The sequence below is a fragment of the Crotalus tigris genome, unplaced genomic scaffold (genome assembly GCF_016545835.1).
Source record: "Crotalus tigris isolate CLP2741 ecotype Arizona unplaced genomic scaffold, ASM1654583v1 scf7180000017757.759095, whole genome shotgun sequence".
Classification (NCBI taxonomy): domain Eukaryota; kingdom Metazoa; phylum Chordata; class Lepidosauria; order Squamata; family Viperidae; genus Crotalus; species Crotalus tigris.
This window is the reverse complement of record NW_024096617.1, coordinates 77,645-100,535: the sequence shown is the minus strand read 5'-3', so window position 1 is coordinate 100,535 and position 22,891 is coordinate 77,645. Positions and strand designations below refer to the sequence as shown.

General features: G+C 43.7%; 1 protein-coding gene across 1 annotated transcript in view; it reads left to right on the top strand.

Annotated features, from left to right (window-relative positions):
* DNTT (DNA nucleotidylexotransferase) overlaps positions 1-22,891 on the top strand; it is a 221,459-nt gene that overhangs the window by 131,906 nt on the left and 66,662 nt on the right. The window contains exon 9 of the mRNA XM_039340929.1: positions 16,285-16,387. Within this exon, the coding sequence (XP_039196863.1) occupies positions 16,285-16,387 (103 nt within the window). The remainder of the gene's footprint in view (positions 1-16,284; positions 16,388-22,891) is intronic.

The following is a 22,891-nucleotide window of genomic DNA, read 5'->3' as shown; positions in this document are numbered from 1 at the left end:
AAAATTCCTTCCAAAATGTAGACGTAAATTGCACTCCCCTATCAGAGATGATGCGTTGGGGTGCCCCGTGCAATCTGTAAATGTGCTGGATAAAAAGTTTTGCTAAGGCCTTTGCAGTGGGAATTTTTTGGCAAGGGATAAAGTGCACCTGTTTGGAAAATAGGTCCGTGACTGTCCAGATAACAGTATTCCCATTGCTTTCAGGCAATTCCACTATAAAATCCATGGCTATTTCCCTCCAGGGGGCTGAGGGACTTGCCACTGGTTGTAACAGCCCTGGCGATTTCCCTTGCAACCTCTTTGCTGATGCACAGGTTGGGCAGCTGGCAACATAACTTTCTATGTCCTTTTTTATTGATGGCCACCAAAATTGCCGTTTAATTAAGTGTAAAGTTTTTACAAATCCAAAATGCCCTGCTGATTTTGTGTCATGGCAAAGTTGCATGAAAGTTAGTCTTTGAGTTGTTGGTATATATAACTTTTCCCCTACCCAAGGCAATCCGTCTCTCATTGTGCACACATGTTTGTTTTTCTGGAACCAATCATCTGTTTCCAAACTTTTTCTGAATTCAATCCCAGTTTGGCTGTCCAGTTGTGGTTTTATTTTGGCTTGGGTTCTTGTGGTTACTGTCGCTGCCAGTTGTGATTCTGCCATTATTGGTCTAGAGTCTGTGGTTCGTGCGCTGTTATATTGGGGCATGCGAGATAGTGCATCTGCCAGGAAGTTCTTTCTTCCTGGTAAATGTTTGAGCTTAAATTGGAATTGGTGAAAATGCTGGGACCAGCGGGCTTGTTTGGGATTGAGTTTCCTGGAAGTTTTCAGGGCTTCTAAATTTTTGTGATCAGTCCATACCTGGAAGGGGATTTTGTTGCCTTCCAGGAACTGTCGCCACGTGAGTAATGCCCAACGTATCCCATAAGCCTCCTTCTCCCATACGGGCCAGCGCTGTTCTGTTTCCGTGAGTTTCTTAGATGTATATGCACAGGGTTGCAATACTGCATCATCATTTTCTTGTAATAGCACAGCCCCCACTGCCACATCACTTGCATCTGCCTGTATTATGAAGGGCTTGTCCATATCTGGGTGCCTTAGTACTGGTTCGGCAGAAAAAAGTCTCTTTAGTCTCTCAAACGCTGCTTGGCACTCCATTGTCCATGTTAGTGGCTGGCTAGGTTTTACTGAGGATGTTCCCTTCGTTTTTAGTAAGTTAGTGAGGGGCAAGGCTATCTGTGCAAATGAGGGGATGAATTGGCGGTAAAAATTTGCAAAGCCCAGGAAACTTTGTAGTTGCTTTCTTGTGCGGGGTGGTGCCCATTCTAATACTGCTCTGACCTTCTCTGGGTCCATTTCAATGCCCTGTGGGGATATGCGATAGCCTAGGTAGTCTATCCTTTCCTGGTGGAATTCGCATTTTGAGAGTTTGGCATATAGGTGAGCGGCTCGCAGCTTCTTTAAAACCGCTCTGACAAGTTTGACGTGTTCTTCTTTTGTTTCGGTAAAGATAAGAATGTCGTCCAAGTAAACAAGGACCCCCTTAAACAGGTGCTCCCTTAGAACGTCATTGATTAATTGCATAAAGACTGCAGGGCCCCCTTGTAATCCAAATGGCAAGACTTTGAATTGATAGCACCCCATGGGGCAGTTAAATGCAGTCTTCCATTCGTCCCCTTCCTTGATTCTCACTCGATAGTAAGCTTCCCTTAAGTCTAGTTTAGAAAAAATTTTCCCTTTCGATAGGTGTGACAGCATGTCTTTCATGAGGGGCAGCGGGTATAGGTTGCTTTCACTGATTGTGTTCAGGGCCCTATAATCCACGCATAAACGTAAAGAGCCATCCTTCTTCTCTCTAAAAAGGACCGGGGCAGCCACTTTAGGCTTAGCTGGTTCAATGAAACCTCTCTCCAGGTTTTTTTTTATAAATCTTTCCATTTCCTCCTTCTCCTTTGGGCTCATGGAGTATAATCTGGGTTTCGGGAGTTTTGCCCCAGGCTTGAATTCAATGGTACAGTCTGTGGGTCGGTGGGGGGGAAGCTCATTCGCCCTCTCCTCACTGAAGACTTCAGCAAGGTCCCTATATTCCTCTGGTATTTCTGTTAATCTTTTTTCCTCTCCTATGGATGCTTTTTCTATTCTTGATTCTGGTAGCCTCTCTTGGGGTTTTAAGTCCATAGGGTCCCCCTTCGGGAATTTGATTTCTGTCGTCCTCCAATTTACCCAGGGGTTCCATTTTTTCAACCATTCCATCCCTAGAATCATTGGGCATTCCATACCTGGGGTCACCACAAACGTTAAGTCCTCTTCATGGTTGCCCAGGGAGAGGTGTATTGGCAGAGTGGCTAGGGTAGCTGGCACCCCCCCTGCTATGGATCCATCTAGCTGGCCAAATGAGATTGGTTGTTCCAGTCTCCTGGATGGGATGCCCAGATTCCCCACTAGTGTTGGGCTAATGAGGCAGCGGGTGCAGCCAGAGTCTATTAAGGCTTTCACCTTCACAGCTTCGGGCATGGGGGGGATTAATATAGTCACTGTTTTGAAGATGGGTGTGATGCGTCCACTTACCAGGGGTTCGCCTTCCGAGCTGTCATCTGAGGCATCCACCGTCCCTGTGGTGTAGGCTGGAGTTCTTTCCCCTTGGTGAGCAGAGGTGGGGTTTTCTGCAATTTCCATCATTTTCATGGCTGTTTCTTTTGGCTTAGCTGAATACCCTCTGGGTTTGTTGATTGGGGATCTGTCTGGGTTGTGCTGGGGGGCCTTTGAGCGGCATTCTACAGCTCGATGCCCTTCTCTTCCGCACTTGAAACACCCCATCTGCTTCTTGGCTGTATCCGATGATTTCACCGGTTGGTGTGTCAGCTCAGGCGGGGGGCGGCTCCATTGTTTTCCTCGGCGATGCCTCTTCAATATGTCGATCTCTGCTTCCTCTGCCAAGACGTACCATTCCTCAAGTCGATGTGGGTCTCCTCGGGGCAGGCAAGCATCATATAGATCATAGTTTAGTCCGTCTTTGAAACGGCCAAGGAGGATGTCTTCTGGCCAATTCAGTTTGCTGGCAATGGCTCGGAATTCTTGTGTATACTCAGCCACTGGGCGTTTGCCCTGCCTCATCGTTGTTATTCTTTCACGGGCTTTGCGATCAGCCAGGGGGTCTTCAAATCGTCTTCTCAACGAGGACATGAAACGGTTGAAGTTACTGAGTTCTGGGGCATTGGAGTCATGCAGGTTCACCACCCAATCTGCAGCTGGTCCATCCAGGGCAGATTGCACGATCCGGATGCGGGCTTTGTCGCTGGGGATGTCCTGCCCATATTCCTCCATGTAGCTGAGGACTTGGGTTAGGAAAAACCCCAAGCGTGTTGGCTCCCCTTTGAATTTCACCTCCAACGGTGGACGTCTTGGAATGGATCGGTGCCTCCATTGTGGGTGGTAGTGTCTTCCGTCCAGATTTCCATCTTGGGTCCGGTAGGGGGTGGGAGCTCCTGGATCAGTAAATGTCCCTGGGGTTGCAGGTTCCACGTCCCCCTCGGTGTCTCTCCCTTTGTGGCTCCAGGAACTGGGGCGGGCGTAGGGCTCAGGAATCTCCTCTCCTAGGGAGCTGAGAGTTCTCTTCATCAGGTCAATAGCTCTCTCTAGGATCCAGTCTGAGTACGGCATACAGCTTCCTCCCTCTTCACTTGCGTGCAGGGATTTCTCCATCTCCTGCTTCCATTCTGGTTGCTTGGTTCCCCGTCTCAGGGTCACTTTTCTTGATTCCTTTCCCCACTCGCTTTTCTTTCCAACGCCCATCGACCAGCGAGGCTTGTGGTCCTGTGTCTCCACCACTTCTTCTTCTGAGAAATCTGGCCTCTCGGATCCCAACATCTGGCAAGGTTCCAACTGGGTCAGCGGCTCTCCTTCCAGGGAGTTTTCTCCCTCTCTTGCTTCGTTGTCTGACATGGTAAATTTTTGCAAAATCCCCCGGCAAGGGTCTACCTTCCAGGTGGATTAATTTTGCAAGTCCTGTCTAATGTAAGGACCCACCCCACTTTGCATCTTAAGAAGACAGAACTCTTGGAATAGTTCTTCCAACAGGAATCCTTTATTAAGAGAAAATGGTTGCAGGCATGCTAGACAGGACTTGGGGTTCAAGCTCTCCCATTCAAGGTTTTAAGGGGTTCCCCAGTAGTCCCACCCAATCAACCCCCCTTCCAGTGATAGTTTCAAGTATCACAATTCCATCCCCTTTCTTCTTCCGTCTGGATGGAGACTTCAGATAACTACATGAAAGGCAATTACTCTTCTTTGATATGTTAAAGCTTAGAGGCCACAATAAACACACATTCAGTCCTTTGAAGTGTGCTGAAGGAAGTGAGGGCCATAAAGCCCCTTTGCTCTCCCCCTTTTCTCCCTCTTATGGCAGAATCCAGAGAAGGCAGAATTGGGAGTTTCTATGTTTGATAATTAAAGATGAAATATAATTGGATTCTGACATATAAAGGAATAAATGACATAACATAATCCTTTTTGGCTGTATTTTTTAAAAAATAAAAGAGGATAGATCACAACTCAGATAATTATATTAATCATTGGTCTCTCTCTCTCTCTTTTTGATAATCCAAATCAAACTTCAGATCATAAAGAATTGCTGGAGGTCTGTTGGTTGCAGCCAGACAGCTAGTGGCTAGTTGGAAAACAGGAAAGATTTTGAATATTTCTCTATGGTAGCAAATATGTTTAAAAACCTCTCTGCTGGAAATATTGACCAAACCCCTACATCAATATTGCAGTAATTCAGCTGATGATTTTTATGTCTCCTGGTATGCATCTATTATGCACACTAGAAGTATAATGCTACCCAGTTATAGGTTTCTCAGTAATTTAATTAAATAAGGTTATGTGTATTCTGCTTTCATATTCCAAACTTTGTATTGTAAATAGAATTAAATTAAGGAAATAAATAAATAAAAAAAAGATTGAATAAGCAAGAAATGCCTTTGCTCTCTGCAGTATTAAGTGATTCACTGCGTAGAAAAAACAATTACTTATTTCTGGCAGAAGAACTCGTTTAATAGGTATAAGTCATAACCATCAATTAAATCTATTGCAGTAAGCTAGATTTTAACTTTCACAGCATCTCCAGTCTGTAGGCATCTCTTAATTTCAGTGGAATAGAGGTGCTATGGCACTTACATCAAAATAACAAATGGTATTGCACTGCATGCACAAAGGAGGTGAAGACTGTATCATGATGACAGGATGTTACTTTTGTCATTGCCCCCTTCAACAAAACCTCGCCCTGATGTCTCTAAATGGAACTATTTCCAGATTAGTGTGTACATAGAATTAGAGGCTAAATATAAATCCTCATATAAAGTATGACATAAATAATCCAGTTAGCTTCAGCAGTAATATATAACCTTGTGCATTTTAGTATAGATTTGTTTTAACAGAAGCATGTAGTACATTCTGAGAGTAATCAAATATGATATAAAGTACTTTTCTCATATTTCAGTTTTTGTAAGGACTGTCTTCTGATCATTGATCTCATGACATTGTAATACGTGGGATATCTTGTAGTTTATGAATAATATCTGAAATACTTTTAAAGTACAGTCTTTGAAATAGGTCTATTATACCCAACCTGGATATCATATTCCAATTGAAACCTATCATTACTATATTTTTGAGATATTCTAATGCTGTATTGAAGGTTTACTAGGTCTAAGGTTTCAGAAGTTAACCACTTTGGGAATATAAACTATTGATGGTAAATAATGGGAATACTTGTGAACATTAAAATCACAGTATTTAATCTGCTATAACATTGTTTAATTTATAAAAGGTCTGATTAGGACTTGAATATTTGAATCTAATTTCTTCCACTTATCACCAGAAATTAAGTGATAAAGTAAAAGCTAGAACTTGTGTGATGAATATACTCTGAAATACTGCAAGGAGGTTTACTTTCAATTTACGGTTTTTTTCTTCACATCTCTGATTAATGCAAGCATTTAATTCTTTATGCACATGGATTTTTGCTTTCCCTTCTCTTCACAGAGGAGGAAGGATTGCAAACATTTAGTATTTTACCTGGAAGCAAGCACAGAAATAGAAGAAGGTGTCCCCATTACGTAAGAGATGTGAACATTTCTGAATAATTTGCAAGCTTTGACAAACTATCACATGCTATGAAAATAGTTTTTGAACTTTTTGAACTTTCTTTAATATAATAGGAGAGCAGGGTGTTATGTCCCGAGCTTTGCAAACAGGCTCGGGGTGTTTGCAGGCGGTCCCGGGCAGGTGCAAGCTGCCCGGGACCAGACAGGCTGTCGCCAGCGCCTGTGCGCATGCGTGGGTGCTGGCGCGTGAAAAGTAACACATTGACCCGGGAAAGGCCTATATAAGAGGCCGGGAGTTTTGGGCGTTGCCGGAGCATTCAATCTGTAAGCTAAATGAAGAATAAAGCAATCTGAGAACTACAACTGCTTCTTGTGTCTTGCCATTTCGCGAGGGACTCAACACTGGCGACGAGGGTGGGATTGCCTTGCATCGACTGAAAAGGAAAAGGTGTAAGCTTACCCAAGTGAGTCCTGAGTGGCGGAACGGCGTTGACTTGGCAGCTACCTGCCAATCCAGTGCGCATTCGGGGGTAGGCTGGCTGATAGACCCGTCTCCTGAAGATGGCAAAAATTGGAAGGCTTTCAGAGTTCGACGTCTCACATCCAGAGAGGTGAGAGTCCTACGTAGCCAGGGTGGAAAACTACCTCAAGGTGAACCAAGTGAGGGAAGAGAGCTTGAAGGCTGCCACCCTGCTGTGTGTCTGCGGTCAAGACGCCTTCGAAATCGCGGAGAACCTCGCAGCACCTGTCCCATTAGAGTCTGTCAGCTACGCAGATCTAAAGAAGCTACTGAAGGAGCACTTCCAGCCTAAGATGTCCGTCATCGCATGGCGCCACACTTTCGAGCAGAGGGATCAACGATCCGGAGAATCGGCCAAAGAATACATCGCCACATTGAGAAAGGCCGCCAAGCACTGCGAGTTCAAGGACCTCGAAGAACGACTGAGGGACCGATTCGTGTGCGGGCTAAGGCATCGAGAGTTACAACAGAGGCTTTTCGCCAAAGAGGACTTGTCCTTCCAAGATGCCTTGAGAGAGGTCACCGCAGAAGAAGCAGCAGGCGGCGCCATCAAGAACATGCGGCCGATCAGGAACAGTCCAGATGTTGCATCCGTGCACCAAGAAGAAGTCCAAGGGAACTCCGAGGAGGATCCGGACGAGGAAGTCGACCGTCTCCACCCCACGAAGGAAGGGAACCAGAAAGGAAGCTCTTCAGCTCCCCTCAAGTGCATCGGCTGTGGAGGTCGCCACAGGAGAACCGACTGCAAGTTCCGCTCCGCTATCTGCTGGGCGTGCGGAAACAAGGACATATTGCAGCTGTGTGTCTGGGCCGACGAAAGGTACAACCTCAGGAAGAATTGCGCCTGAAAGGTACCAGGGTCCCCAGCCAGAATAGGGTGGGGTTTTGCGCTTCGCGAAGGAGCATCTTTAGGACAGGCACACACAAGCCCATTAAGAAAAAGCTGTCACTCAAGGTGAAGCTACAAGAGGTTCCATTAACTATGGAACTAGACATGGGGTCTGCACTTTCAATCATCTCCTTACATACATTTAGGAAGATTTGTTCCGGCAGTGGAACTCAGGCCAAGTTAAGGCCTTCTGACATTGTGCTAACAGACTTTCAGAATTCGAGAGTGTGTGTTAAGGGGGAGGCCACCCTTAACGTACAGTATAAGAATTTTGAAGGTCCACTAGACATATTAGTAGAAGGGGGTGAACGAATGAGTCTCATAGGACTCGATTGGTTTGAGGCCTTGGGGATACACGTCACGGGGCTCAACAGCTTACAAACACTCGACCTGCAGGAAGTCTGCAAAGAATTCGCAGATGTTTTCAGCCCGCCGCTGGGCACATTCAAAGGACCCCCTGTGTCCTTAAAACTAGACCCCACTGTCACTCCCATTAGAATTAAAGCAAGAAGGGTCCCTTTTGCTTTAAAGAGTAAAATTGACACTGAGTTGGACAAACTGATCCAACAGGGAATTCTAGAACCTGTTGACTCCAGTCCTTGGGAGACCCCCATTGTCATGCCTCTAAAGGCAAATGGGGACATTCGCATTTGTGCCGATTACAAATGCACTCTGAGTAAGGCATTGCAGCAACATGCCTATCCTGTTCCTGTGGTCAGTCATATCCTGGCCTCTCTCAAGGGGGGGGCGTGTTTTTGCAAAGCTTGACCTAGCTCAAGCGTATCAACAGCTGCCTGTTGATGATGCTGCTGCTATAGCTCAGACTATTGTGACCCACAGAGGGGCCTTTAAGGTAAAAAGGCTACAGTTCGGAGTGAATGTCGCTCCTGGGATTTTCCAAAACGTAATGGAAAACACACTACGGGGTATACCGGGGGTTTGCCCCTACTTTGATGATGTCTTAATTGCAGGAGACTCCACACACATTCTAGCTGAAAGGCTAAGGGCTGTTCTGTTAAGATTCAGGAAGACAGGCCTCAAGCTTAAGAAGGACAAATGCAAAATAGGGGTGCCTTCTACTGAATTTTTGGGGTTCAAAATTGATGCTGCTGGGATTCACCCTGCTGAATCCAAACTAACTGCCATTTTAGAAGCACCTAGGCCAAAGTCTAAGGCCGAACTTCAGGCCTTCCTGGGCCTCCTGAATTTTTACAAAAAGCTAGTGTAGCTGAGCCTCTTCACAGGCTATTAGATAAACAAGCAGTGTGGCAGTGGTCGCAAACACATAAGACTAGTTTCAATGAGGTCAAGGCCTTGCTCACTTCTAACAGTGTACTTGCACACTTCAATGAGTCCCTTCCTGTGTGCATCACTTGTGATGCTTCCCCTTACGGGGTTGGAGCTGTCCTGAGCCACCTCAGGTCTGATGGAACTCAGGTTCCTGTTGCATATTACTCCAGAACATTGTCTTCTGCTGAGCGCAACTACGCTCAAATAGACAGGGAGGCCTTAGCTGTTGTTGCTGGAATTAAAAAATTCCATGATTTTTTATATGGCAGGCATTTCATGGTCTTCACTGACCATAAGCCTCTGTTGGGACTGTTTACCACACGTAAGCAAACTCCCCAAATCATTTCACCTAGAATGTTCAGGTGGTCTATTTTTTTGTCTGCATATGATTTTTCCTTACTTCACAAGCCTGGGAAAGAGATGGGCCATGCTGATGGCCTCAGTAGATTGCCCCTGCCAGTAATAGAAGCTGACCCTGTGCCAGCTGTTAACATTCTATCCATCCAAGCCTTGCCAGAGTCCCCTCTGAACGCCAGGGATGTAGCCACTGAATCGGGCACAGATCACACACTTTCACGTGTCCTTTCTTGGGTTTTGTCTGGATGGCCTGAGCACTGTCCTAGTCCTGAGTTTCAGAGTTTCTGGTCTAAAAGGAACGAGTTGTCCACTTCTCAGGATTGTCTGCTTTGGGGAAACAGAGTTGTAATTCCCACCTCAATGAGGACTAGGATCTTAGAGTCCCTCCATGAGGGTCATCCTGGCATTGTCCGAATGAAGGCCCTTGCGCGCAGCCACTTGTGGTGGCCTGGCCTAGATAAGGACATTGAGGCTAAGGTACATGCATGCCACCTGTGCCAACGCTCTCGCCCAGAGATGCCCCAAGCTCCTGTGCATAGATGGGAGGAAACACAGTCCCCATGGTCTAGGGTGCACATTGACTACGCTGGGCCCTTTCAGGGCCAATTCTTCTTGGTCCTCGTTGACAGCCATTCAAAATGGCTTGAGGTTGTACCTGTCTCATCCACCACCACTGCAAAGACTATTCAGGTACTGAGGGGGATTTTTGCTGCACACGGGCTCCCAGATGTCATTGTGTCTGACAACGGCCCTCAATTTACTTCCTCCGAATTCCAAGCTTTCTTGCAGGCCAACATGATTCGTCATGCCACTTCTGCACCCTTCCACCCGTCCACCAACAGTATGGCTGAACGCATGGTTCGCATCACCAAGGACGCCTTGAAGAAACTCACCTATGGGGACTGGCATCACAGGTTGGCTGACTTTCTCCTTTCTTATCGCACCACACCGTCCACTTCTACAGGGAGAAGCCCAGCTGAACTTCGCTGGGGGCACAAACTGACTACGAAGCTTGACCGGTTGCATCCGGACAGACTGCCTTTATCTACCTCACACCTAGGGCACCTAGACAACTACTTGTGGGTGCCCCGGTTTGGACTCGTAATTACGGGCCTGGTCATACATGGGTCCCCGCTTCTATTTCCAGGGTCACAGGTCCTCTGTCCTACGAGGTCTCCCTGGACGACGGTCGTGTCCTGCGTCGGCACATTGACCAACTCCACCCTAGGCGGGACCTTCCTGCTGAGTCTCCTGGGTCTTTTCCAGGGGGGGAGGGGGACCCCTTTGAGCAAAGGGAAGGGCACGAGCTGCTGCCCATCACCAATGATGGAGCCACAAACGGCACATTCCAAGATTCCGCGAGTGCCCCAAACAGGAATTCTAGGGGCTTATCCAACCACCAGGCATTCACGCCTACTCCAGCCAGGGAGTCGCTCCGGGGGCACAATCACTATTCACCTGCACAACACAGTACTCCAGTCAGGGAGGATACCCGGGAGCATCCAAATAAATCATACCCCGCAAGAGAGCTGGCACATAATCCCCAGAGTTGGCCTGACCTTACCCCAAGTCCTACAAAGGGGCAAACATACAGGGAGGTGGTCGAGGAACCAAGTCCCGACTACAACACCTCCAGCCCAAATCAGGGAGTAACTGAGTTTTGGGAAGGCACAGAAACCACACAAGCCCGGACATAGAACGGGGATCAGGGGATGGACAGCCTCCTGACAGGTCTTGGACGGACCTAGGAGGTTCTACAGAGACGCCCAACAGTGGCTATCGTTTAGAAGGGCCAGAGAGCCTACAGCTAGGCAGGTCAACCAGGTCACAAAGTGACAGAAGCCCTGGCCTGACGAGCCCAGTGGGCAAGCAAGCAGGCCAGGCATTGGGGCACAGTCCTTGGAAGGCACCAAGGCATGATAAGGGGAACAGGCATACGTCACCCCTCAGTCAGGGGACACCTGCCAGAGACCCAGAGCCTAGGAGGTCACAGAGAGCAAGGAAATCACCTAAATACTTAGAGGATTACATAACATTGCTGTCTAAACAGAGCCAGTAGAAGGGTAGGAACACTGGGGAGTATAAAACTGCATCAAGAAAATGGGTTGTATGTTGGTAGTAGTTTTAGCCCGGGGGAAAGGGGAGTTATGTCCCGAGCTTTGCAAATGGGCTCGGGGCGTTTGCAGGCGGTCCCGGGCAGGTGCAAGCTGCCCAGGACCAGACAGGCTGTCGCCAGCGCCTGTGCGCATGCGCGGGTGCTGGCGCGCGAAAAGTAACACATTGACCCGGGAAAGGCCTATATAAGAGGCCGGGAGTTTTGGGCGTTGCTGGAGCATTCAATCTGTAAGCTAAATGAAGAATAAAGCAATCTGAGAACTACAACTGCTTCTTGTGTCTTGCCATTTCGCGAGGGACTCAACACAGGGACTCTACCAACAAGAAACATTTTGCCAAATTCCCACTAAATAAGGCAGGAATTCATTGAGCAATGCTCTGTTTCATGTTGTATATTTGAGAGACTTTTGTATCTAGGTTTTCTGCTGGTTTCTCATCTTATAAACTTCTTTCACCCCTTCAGACAACACTTGGAAGGTTCCTACAAATCTTTAGCATGAATGGGGCCCTTAGCAAGATAGAAATTCTGGTTTCTGTGCAGTTCAAGTCATTATTTTGCACTGTGGTTAGTCAATTTATGAGAGTAGAGGCCCAGTAGTCCATATGTTGACAACTGTATTTAGATTTTGAAGTGTAAAGTTAGCATCATTATTATCGGTATTTCATGTTTATCTCTACTGAAAATGCTGACATATAGAACATAGAATAACAGGGAGGGGATCTTGGAGGTCTTCTAGTCCAACCCCCTGCTTGAGCAGGAAACCCTATATCGTTACTGACAAATGGCTGTCCAGTCTCTCCTTGAAAGCCTCCAGCATTGGGGCACCCACAACTTCTGAAGGCAATCCATTCCACTGGTTGGTTGTTCTCACTGTTAGAAAATTTCTCTTTAGTTCTAAGTTGCTTCTCTTCTCAGTTGGTTTCCATCCATTATTTCTTATTTTGTCTTCAGGTGTTTTGGAAAATAGTTCGACTCCTTCATCTTTGTGGCAGCCCCTCAAATATTGAAACAGAATCTGAATAAATATATCAAATATTTATTCAGATGTAGAATCTGGATAAATTTCCAGAGCCTAAAAAAGTAAAATAATTGCTGCCTTGTTGGAAGACTCTGCCCCAATTTATCTTTTTGATAAATTGCATGTTTTTTATTATGAGGTTTCAACTCGCTCTATGATAATGATTAAAACCAAATAAAGAAAGTGGTACATTTATGAGCAAATGGGTGAAAAGTCTTCTAGTAAACTGCTGATACAGTGCAGTTCAATAGGTGGATAGGCAAAAGTAAGTCTCGCTATTGGGAAACTGCCAATCTGGCAAGGAAGAAGGATCAAGGGGGGAGTTAGTCTTGAATTGTCGCACAGCGACAAGAAACGTAGGACTGATCCCACTTAAATTCTATGGGACTTTATCTCTTTGTTTCCAAGGAGAACAAAGCAACTCAGAGCAGTCTGGGGAGATTCCAGTATTATGGGTGGAATCCAATAAAATAGCCAACTTTAATCATTCACATGTGGATCTGTTTGCTTGTGCCTTGCTGGGATTCATTGGGGTTCTGGTGGAACAGTCACAGAATTTATGACTATTAGTCACAATAAGCCCATGATTTGAAGATGCAGTAGAGCTGTAAGTCATAGGCAAGGTGTTTCATATACCACTATATACATAATAAGGATGTTTACCTTTTGCTATTTTTTACTTGATTGCAGTAATTGAAAACAGCTATTAAACTGCAAAGCAGAAGGTCCTTTAAATGCCTGATTTACGGCAGGGATCAACATCTTTCTTCCTATCTCACCATTTTGAAATATCATTTTGAATGGTATTCTTTCACAGCAATCGCATACTGATGCTTCTAAGAACCGAAAAAAGTAACCAAGGAAGCATGGGGTGAAATAGGAAGTCTATCTCATTTGGTAGCATCAGGGAGGAGGTTTTTCACTTGTTAGGTTTTATCTTCATGTATTTGTGTGTGTTTTCCTGGCCCTAGTTTACTAGCATGTCTTCTTTGGTTACATGTCACCCAGAGAACTCCAGCCACTGAGCAAAGTATAACTGTATGTTTTTCTTCTTTGATGGGTTCTCAAAGGGATTAAACCCCAAAGAACTGCCTTTTAAAGACATGCTGGCTTCTTTTCTTTTTTATATTATGCAATAACCTGATCCATAGTGAAGTCAGAACAATAATTAATGTTCAGCTTTTCTTTATGCAACTGAGCTTGGTAATTATAAAGGATACTGAAAGTATTGAGAATCTGATTTGGAAAAAAAAATGTGATGCTACAATTAAGTGGTAACCACCTCTTTTTTCTAATCCTACGCAAAACCTGGGGCCAGTGAGAGTAAAAAAACTTAGAGGATATTTCTTTATGCTACTTCAAAATGTTTTGCATTGTTTGGAAATATGTTGGTTGTAGATCTCAATTCCTTATTCTACCCAAGAGAAGATATGGACATCCAGTTTATTTAAATCAGTTTTTTGCCATAACTCTTAATAATTAAATGATCTTTATTTTGATTTCCATTTTCAGCTTTCAATAGATAACTATGTAGTTGAGCACAGAAATATAAGTCCTTTTATGACTAAAATCAGCATCTATATGGAACACTAATCATATAGCAGTTTAAGCAGAATCTAGAAAGGAGAATCATAAAATTATAGTTAAAAGAGCCATCTAGAGGTCAAAGTGATCATAGCCTCATTCTTAAATATTAGATAGAGAATAATATGGATGGAAAGCAGGAACCAAAACAAAACTACTAGTACAAAATAGTGTAGTTTGCCTGAGGTTACCATAGGTACTAAAGTGATACATCCTGGAATCCATTTGAGTGAATTTATACTTGTTAGAACCCTATTTTGTATATTTTATTCTCAGCTGTAGAGTGTGTTAGTGCTTTATTTTTGTTCTTCATTGATAGAGAGTATTACCAGTCTTTTACCTGAAAGCATAAGGAAACATAATAAAATCATTTCTAAAACCTGAGAATCAATATTCTATTTGAGTTGGGTAATTATTCCTTGACAATACACTTCATTAGAATAAATAGCTGACTGAAAATCACAAGATGCCTTGAGAATTACTTAGTATGCCTGAATATATTCATCCCAAATATCCAGTCTCCATGGCATATATCTAAGACTTAGCTTGAACTGCTGCTTCATCTCCCTTCCTTTGGCTCTCTGACAATAATTATTGGGAATTTTTGAGAGAATCAAGATACATTTTTGAGTACATCTGGCCCTATTTGATGGATTTGAGGAAATAATTCAGACAGGGGGGAGGGGGGGAGGAGAGAGAGAGAGAGAGAGAGAGAGAGAGAGAGAGAGAGAGAGAGAGAGAGAGAGAGAGAGAGAGAGAGAGAGAGAGAGAGAGAGAGAGCCTTCTTTTGCCTATCCTTTGGTCAAGTTGGAGAAGATGTAGTATGAATGTGACTCTCTTGACAAAATTATACTGAAAGTAGGCTAGTTTTTAGTTTTCCCTACATATGGTTTGCTATGTTATGTCCCAATATTTCATCCATTACCTTTTCAGTCCTATGTTTAACTTCATAAAGATTCTACATACAATGTTTATAGACTACCAGACCTGTTCCTTGAACCGTGTACTGGATTCTGCATGTTAAAAAAAATGAGGTTGAATGGGGCTCTAGAACTTTGGGTTGTGCAAGTCATCTAGCTCAGAGGTATCAAACTTGCAACATCACATGACGTGTTGCGATGTATCATGACTTTTTTTCCATTGCCAGCAATGGGGTGGGTGTAGTTTTGGCATGATGCATCTGTCCCGTGAGCCAGCAGTTTAACATTGCTGATCTAGCTCATTCCCAGCACTTCATATCCCCTTCTGAGTTGACTTGCCTAATATAAGCCAGGATTTATGCACTGTCAAAAAAGGAAAAGAGTCCTCTGAGATCTGATCCTTTTTCAATAAAGAACATAGTTGCTGTTGTTAATATTGACTTTATACATAGTCAACTTCCAATTCTCTCAACAATTTGAAGAATTCTGTGGCACTTCATATATTTTACAATTGTTCTCTTTAATATTAATGCAGAGAGATGTAGACATGTTGGTTAATTCATTTATTTCATGTACAATATTGTTATATTTGATCTTTTACATATATATGTTTTAAATACAGAAGATATGTTTGAGTCTGTTCCTCTATTGCGAAACAATAACTTTCAGTAATGTTGTCTTCATAGAAAAGAAATATTGCAGTTATCCACAACTAGGTCTGTTTTACTGATAATCAACTTATTAATAAAATGGTTACCAAGGACCCAAATGTTGGATGGTTACAAAATAGTTAGATTTATCAGAAACCGCTATCTTGTACAGGTAGTCCTTGACTTACAATGATTTGTTTAGTGACTGTTCAAAGTTACGATGGCAGTGAAAATTGTGACTTATGACTGTATTTCAATTATTACTACTTTGCAGCATCCCCATAATCATGTGATCAAAATTCAGTTACTTGGCAACTGGTTCATACTTGTGACTGTTGCTGTGTCCCAAGGTCATGTGATCTCCTTTTGCGACCTTCTGACAAGCAAAGTCAATGGAGAAATCAAGATTCACTTAACAACCGGTTACTAACTTAACAACCGCGGTGATTCATTTAACAACTGTGGCAAGAAAGATTGTAAAATGGAACAAAACTCACTTAATAAATGTTTCTCTTACTAGAAATTTTGGGCTCAGTTGTGGTTGTAAGTTCAAGGATTACCTGTATTAACAGAATAATTCAGTTTTGCATCTCCAAAGGGGGAAAAAAAACCCTTCTAAAAATAAGATTAACAAAAGATGCAACATCATCCATTATTCCAAACATGTATTGATCCATTTCAAGTTAGAGATAAAATACAGTACATCCAACACTTTAAACTTTTGTTTCACAAGGAAGAGTGACAGGTAGGGAGTAAGAGGAGCTAATCTCTCTCTGAAAGCAGAGCCCAGATTCCCACAGATACTGTATGATTTTGTTCTTCCTTTTTTACTTGTAATTGACAGGGGGAAGCAGACTGGACATGATGTAGACTTTCTGATTACTGTTCCAGGATCAAGACAGGAAGAGGAACTGTTACACACAGTGATTGATATCTGGAAGAAACAGGTAGGAGAAATTGTCTTGAGGTCACTGTTTTCACTAGTCTTTGCTTGATGTATATATATGTGAAGACATATATTTGCAGGCTAAATACTTTATCTGCTCCAATCAACACCACAGTAGTTATTTTTCAGTCTCACTTATTGGCTTCTGTTAATTTGTGAGTAGCTCTAGATAGAAAAAAAGTGCTAATTACTTTCTGTACATCTATTCCCAGGCCATAGATATTTAATTGTTCTTTTGTTTGCTAGAATGACCAGGGGATTCTCCTCTGAGGTTGATGCATATTTATTCCTACCTGAAGTTAATTTTGAGAACAAGCTCCAGTTGTATAACAATATGCCCTGATTCTGTTTTCCATGATTTAATGATTTCATTTATTAGGTTTTCACACAGCAAAGAACAGAACTCACACACTCTCTTTCCACTTGCACTCCCACACATACACATATGCGTGCATGGGTGTGAATGAGCATGCAGAAATATGCATATCAGTGCACACATGGTAGATATAAGAAGAGTTACTCAAAATATACTATTAGGCTTTGAATCTATGAAGGAATCAAGCAGCAGTAGTTCATGAGAGAGATGTAATAAATATAGAAATGAAAATTGCTATCAAAGTATATTTTCTTTTACTGATCTATCACATGAGGCAGCAAGATGTCTTGAATGTAAGTTGACCTGAGCAGTTCCTGGTCAGTGGCACCTTAGGTAAGGCTTCCAGTCTTTGATTCTTTCATGGAAGAGAAAAATTCATTTATTTATAGGTTATTTCTGTCCTACATTTCACCCACGTAGTGAACCTGATTCTTGCTTCCTGATTTATAAGACGGTAAGGCTGCGAGATAGATGAGGCTGTGAAATGATGATTGGCCCAAGTCAGCCAATGAGCTTCAGGATAATAAGGGGATTTGAGCCCTAATATAGAGCTGTAACTAGGGGGAAAAATAAAGGTTGATAATAATTAGATACCTGTCAACAAAATATATATTGCTCCTAGCTGTGGCCCGATATCATGACATGAACTACCTTTCTATTAGTGTATTGAAGTCATGAGTGCTAAGCCAGTCATTATAAGAGCCTGGATCCCTCCACATAGTTCTATCTCCTCTGGAAACTATCATAACATATGTATTTTTGTATGTGTTTATAATTTCTGAGTGTATACAGATAGTCCTCAACATATGACCACAACTGAGCCCAACATTTCTGTTGTTAAGTGAGACATTTGTTTAAGTGCATTTTGCCCCATTTCTTGCCACAATTGTTAAGTGAATCACTGCAGCTATTAAGCTGCTAATCTGGCTTCCCCACTGATTTTGCTTGTCAGAAGGTCGCAAAAGGTGATCACATGACCTTAGGACGCAGCAAATAAATATGAACCAGTTGCCAAACATCTCAGTTTTGATTGCAAGATCATAGGGATGCTGCAAAGGTCATAACTGTGAAAAACAGTCATAAGTTTTTAAGTGCCATTGTAACTTTGAATGGTCACTAAACAAACTACTGTAAGTCGAGGACTACCTGTATTTGATCTTCCTATTTATTCAAAGGCAGCTGATAACAATAAGAAAATGTAAACTATAGAAAAAAATGATTATAGATAATCCTAGACTTTCATTATTAAGTGAGTTACACCCAATTTTATGTCCATTTTTGGAGTATTTGTTAAAGGAATAACATGGTTGTTAGGTGAATCCAGCTTCCATTGACTTTGCTTGCCAGCAGATGCCTGGAAAAGTTGCAAATTGCAATTACCTGACCCTGGGGTATGACAACCATCATAAATACATAGTGGTTGCCAAATGCCCAAATTTCAATCAATCAATCAATCAATCAATCAATCAGAATAGAACTGGAAGGGACCTTGGAGATCTTTTAGTCCAGACCCCTGCTCAAGCAGGAGGTCCTATACCATTTCAGATAGGTGGTTGTCCAGTCTTTTCTTAAAAACCTCCACTGATGAAGCACCCACAACTTTTAAAGGCGAGCTGTTCCACTGGTTAATTGTCCTCACTGTTAGGAAGTTTCTCCTTAATTCCAAGTTGCTTCTCTCCTTAGTTTCCATCCATTACTTCTTTTCTTGCCTCTGATGCTTGGGAAAATAAGTTGACCGCCTTTTCTTTGTCTCAGCATCTCAAATACTGGACTATTGCTATCATATCCCCCCTAGTCCTTCTTTTCTCTAGACTGGCCAAACCCAAATCCTGCAGCCCTTCTTCATATGTTTTTGTCTCCAGGCCATTAATCATCTTAGTTGCACTTTTTCCAAAGCTTCAACATATTTTTTGTAATGTGGTGACCATAACTGGATGTAATATTCCAGATATGGCCTTACTAAGGATTTATAAATCATGTCATTGTGGGGATGCTGTGATAGTTGTAAGTATTGGGTTGGTCCTAAGTAATTTTTTTCAGTGCCATTGTCACTTTGGACAGCTGCTAAACTAATCTTCCTAAATCAAGGAATGCCTCTACGAATTAAAATTAAAACCAGTCATGTAACTAAGAAAAAGCTTTGTGAAATAAATGTATTATTCCTTAATACAAGGAAAGTGGGAGTCAAATTTATTTCTTAGGGAGTGTATTCCTTTGTCAATACAACATTTTACATTCTGCATAGTATTGATTACTTGCAGCCTGTGGAGAAGACAAAACTGTAAGATCGACCTCTTTAATCTGATGTTATTCTATGAGATGCAACTAATATTTTGATAGAGCCTATATGTTTAAACTCCTGGGGCAGGATGGTTCAGCTGTTAAAGATGCCAAGCTTGTCAGCTGGAAAGCTAATAGCTCAGTTTTGAGACCCAAGTACCGTGCAACACAGTGAGCTCCTGTTCCTTGCCCTAGCTCCTCCCCACCTACCACTTTGAAAGCTTGCAAATGAGAGTAGATTAATAGGTACCACTTTGGTGGGAAGTAACAGTGTTTCCTGTGCCTTTGGTGTATAGCCATGGTGGCCACAAAGGGTCTTTGGACAATGCTACTTCCCTCGGCCAAGAAATGGAGATGAACACTGTTGTGTCCTGAGCCTGCAAATGCAGGCTCGGGACGTTGCAATGGTCCCGGGTCTTGCAGAAGCTGCCCGGGACCAGACTGAGTGGTGCCGGCTTTGTGCGCATGTGCAAGGTGCAAAAAATGCCTGACTACGTTGCCATTGTGTCCGGGGATTTGGGCATATAAAAGGAGGCCTGCATGCCTTTGCTCATTGTTGGAGTTTTGACTAAAAGCACAATAAAGAGTTGTTCTGCAGAAATGTGTCTTCATCCTTCACCTTCGCTTCAAGGACTTAACACTGGTGACAAGGGTGGGATCATTCACAAGATAAATAGAAGGAAGCTATAAGACTCACCCAAAGAAGTCCTGAAGAGGGAAAATGGCGTTAAAGTCAGCATCCATCCTGCCAGTACAGCATTGCTGGAGGGTGAGTTTGGCTGAAAGACCCTTTCCCTGAAGAAGCGAGTGGTGAAGTGCAAGCTACAATGACGAAGATCGGCCGCTTATCAGAGTTCGACGTCTCACACCCGGAAAGATGGGAATCATACGTTGCGAGGGTGGAGAACTATTTCAGAGTCAACCAAATTTGAGAAGATGGGTTGAAGCATGCCACCTTGTTGTGTGTATGTGGACAAGAGACTTTTGAGATTGCAGAAAAACTAGTGGCCTCTGCCTCTCTGGAAGGTGTAACATACACGGATTTAAAGAAGCTTCTAAAAGAGCATTTCCAGCCCAAGTTGTCTATCATTGCTTGGAGGTACACATTTGAACAAAGGGATCAGAAGGCACGTGAATCTGTTAAGGACTTTATTGCGGCCTTGAGATGAGCAGCCAGACTGTGTGAGTTTAAAGATTTGGAAGAAAGGCTGCGCGATCATTTTGTATGCGGTTTAAGGAATAGAGACTTACAGCAAAAGATCTTCACTGAGGAAGATGTCTCTTTCCAAGATGCTCTGCGAGAGGTTACAGCAGAGGAAGCAGCAGGAGGGGCATTAAAGAATATGTGGCCCACCAGAAGCTCTCCGGGGACCGTCGCCATCCACCAGGAGAACGTGCAAGAAGAGTCGGAAGAAGTTCCTGAAGATGAGGTGGACAAGCTTTACCAGGCAGCTGGAAGGAGACAGAAAGAACGCACAGAAAAGGCTTCAATGGCCCTTCAATACTTCGGGTGCGGAGGACGCCACAAACGAGCTGACTGCCGGTTCCGTTCCGCCATTTGCAGAGCATGCGGCAGGCAAGGCCACATCGCATCCATCTGTTTGGGTCGTCAGAAGGTACAACCTAGAGAAGAATTGCATCTGAAAGGTACCAGGGTCCCCAGCCAAAATAGGGTGGGTTTCTGCACAACACGCAGAAGTGTTCTAAGGACAGGCACACATAAACTCTAAAGAAGAAACTGTCCCTTAATGTAAGGTTGCATGGAGTTCCTTTATCCATGGAATTGGACACTGGGTCCGCTCTTTCCATAATTTCCCTCAACACATTCAGGAAGATTTGTAGCAGCAGTGGCCTTCGAGTTAAACTCAGGCCATCCAACGTGCTACTCACAGACTCAGAATTCTAAGGTGTGTGTTAAAGGGGAGGCCACCTTTAAGGTACAGTACAGTGATTTTGAGGATGTATTGGTTGTTGGGGGTGAATGTACGAGTCTTATTGGACTCGATTGGTTTGAGGCTCTGGGAATCCAGGTCATGGGGCTGCATCATTTGCAAATGTTAAATCTTGCAGAAGTCTGCAAGGAATTTGCAGATGTGTTTAGTTCTGAGCTTGGATCCTATAAGGGGCTTCCAGTTTCATTACAATTAGATCCTTCCATAACACCCATTAGGGTCAAACCTAGGAGGGTACCTTTTGCCCTCAAAGGCAAGACTGATGCTGAACTGGACAAATTGCTCCAGCAGGGCATCTTAGAACCTGTAGATTCTAGTCCTTGGGAAACCCCCATAGTAACGCCTCTTAAGGCTAATGGGGACATACGTATATGTGCAGATTACAAGTGCACACTAAACAAGGCACTGCAGCAACACGCTTATCCAGGACGTGTAGTAAGTCACATTCTGGCTTCCCTAAAGGGGGGGCTCATTTTTATGAAACTTAACCGGGCACAGGCCTATCAACAGTCGCCTTTTGATGAGGCAGCTGCTGAAGTCAGACAATTGTAACCCATAGAGGAGCTTTTAAAGTAAAGAAATTGCAATTTAGGGTGAATGTGGCCCCTGGCATATTCCAAAGTGTCATAGAGAACACATTGAGGGGTATTCCTGGAGTCTGTCCATATTTTGATGATGTCCTCATTGCAAGGGAATCATCTCAAAACTTGGCAGAGAAATTAAGGGCTGTCTTGCTTCGTTTTAGAAGAGCAGGCCTTAAGTTAAAAAAGGACAAGTATAAGATAGGAGTCAATTCTACCTGTTTGCATTGCCTGTGATGCTTCTCCATATGGAGTAAGGGAAGTTCTTAGCCATCTGATGGCTAATGGGACACAGGTCCCTGTGGTTTATTATTCCAGAACCCTGTCTTCTGCAGAGCGTAATTACACTCAGATTGACAGGGAAGTGCTGGCCATTGTGGCTGGCATTAAGAAGTTTCATGATTTCATATACGGCCGCCACTTCATGGTCTACACTGACCATAAGCCACTGCTGGGGTTGTTTACCAAGACCAAACAGACCCCAGCAAAGCCCTGACCTACTGATCCTGGCAGGCGAGCAGGTAGGTTAGGCAACAACACCAGGGTCTCCTGAGGCATGTGGGCAGCAATGTCCTGGCTCACCCAGCCTGGTGGGTAAGGAAAAGGAACCAGCAAACTCTCCCGGTCCGAGGAGGTCACAAAGGGCCAAGTGCCCTCCCAAATATCTTTCTGACTTTGTGAAGTTGCTGTCCAGCCACCAGGGGTACTACCCTTAAGGTTATTAGTTAATAATGTATTTTGTTTTACTTATGATTTTGAGTGTCTTAGTTGACAATACAAGGATAGAAACTTGTGGGTGGAGACAACCTCAGGCACTCCCTTCCATGCTTGACTGTAAGGAAGTTTGACACTCTTTCCAAAAATAAGAATACTGAAGTGTCAAGATTGTTCCAAGCTAGAGGGGAGGGGTGTTGTGTCCTGAGCCTGCAAATGCAGGCTTGGGACGTTGCAATGGTCCCAGGCCTTGCAGAAGCTGCCCGGGACCAGACTGAGTGGCAATGGCTTTGCGTGCATGCACAAAGCACGAAAAGTGCCTGACTACGTTGCCAATATGTCTGGGGATCTGGGCATATAAAAGGAGGCCTGTGTGCCTTTGCTCGTTGTTGGAGTTTTGACTAAAAGCATAATAAAGAGTTGTTCTGCAGAAATGTGTCTTCATCCTTCGCCTTCGCTTCAACGACTTAACAAACACCATGTCCTACAGTCAGACACAATTGGATAGGGAAATCTTTGCCTTTTTTAAAAAAAAACCTTTTTAAAGGTTTTAACATATGCATGGGTGTTAGGAATCCTAGAGTAACTACACCTTTCATCAG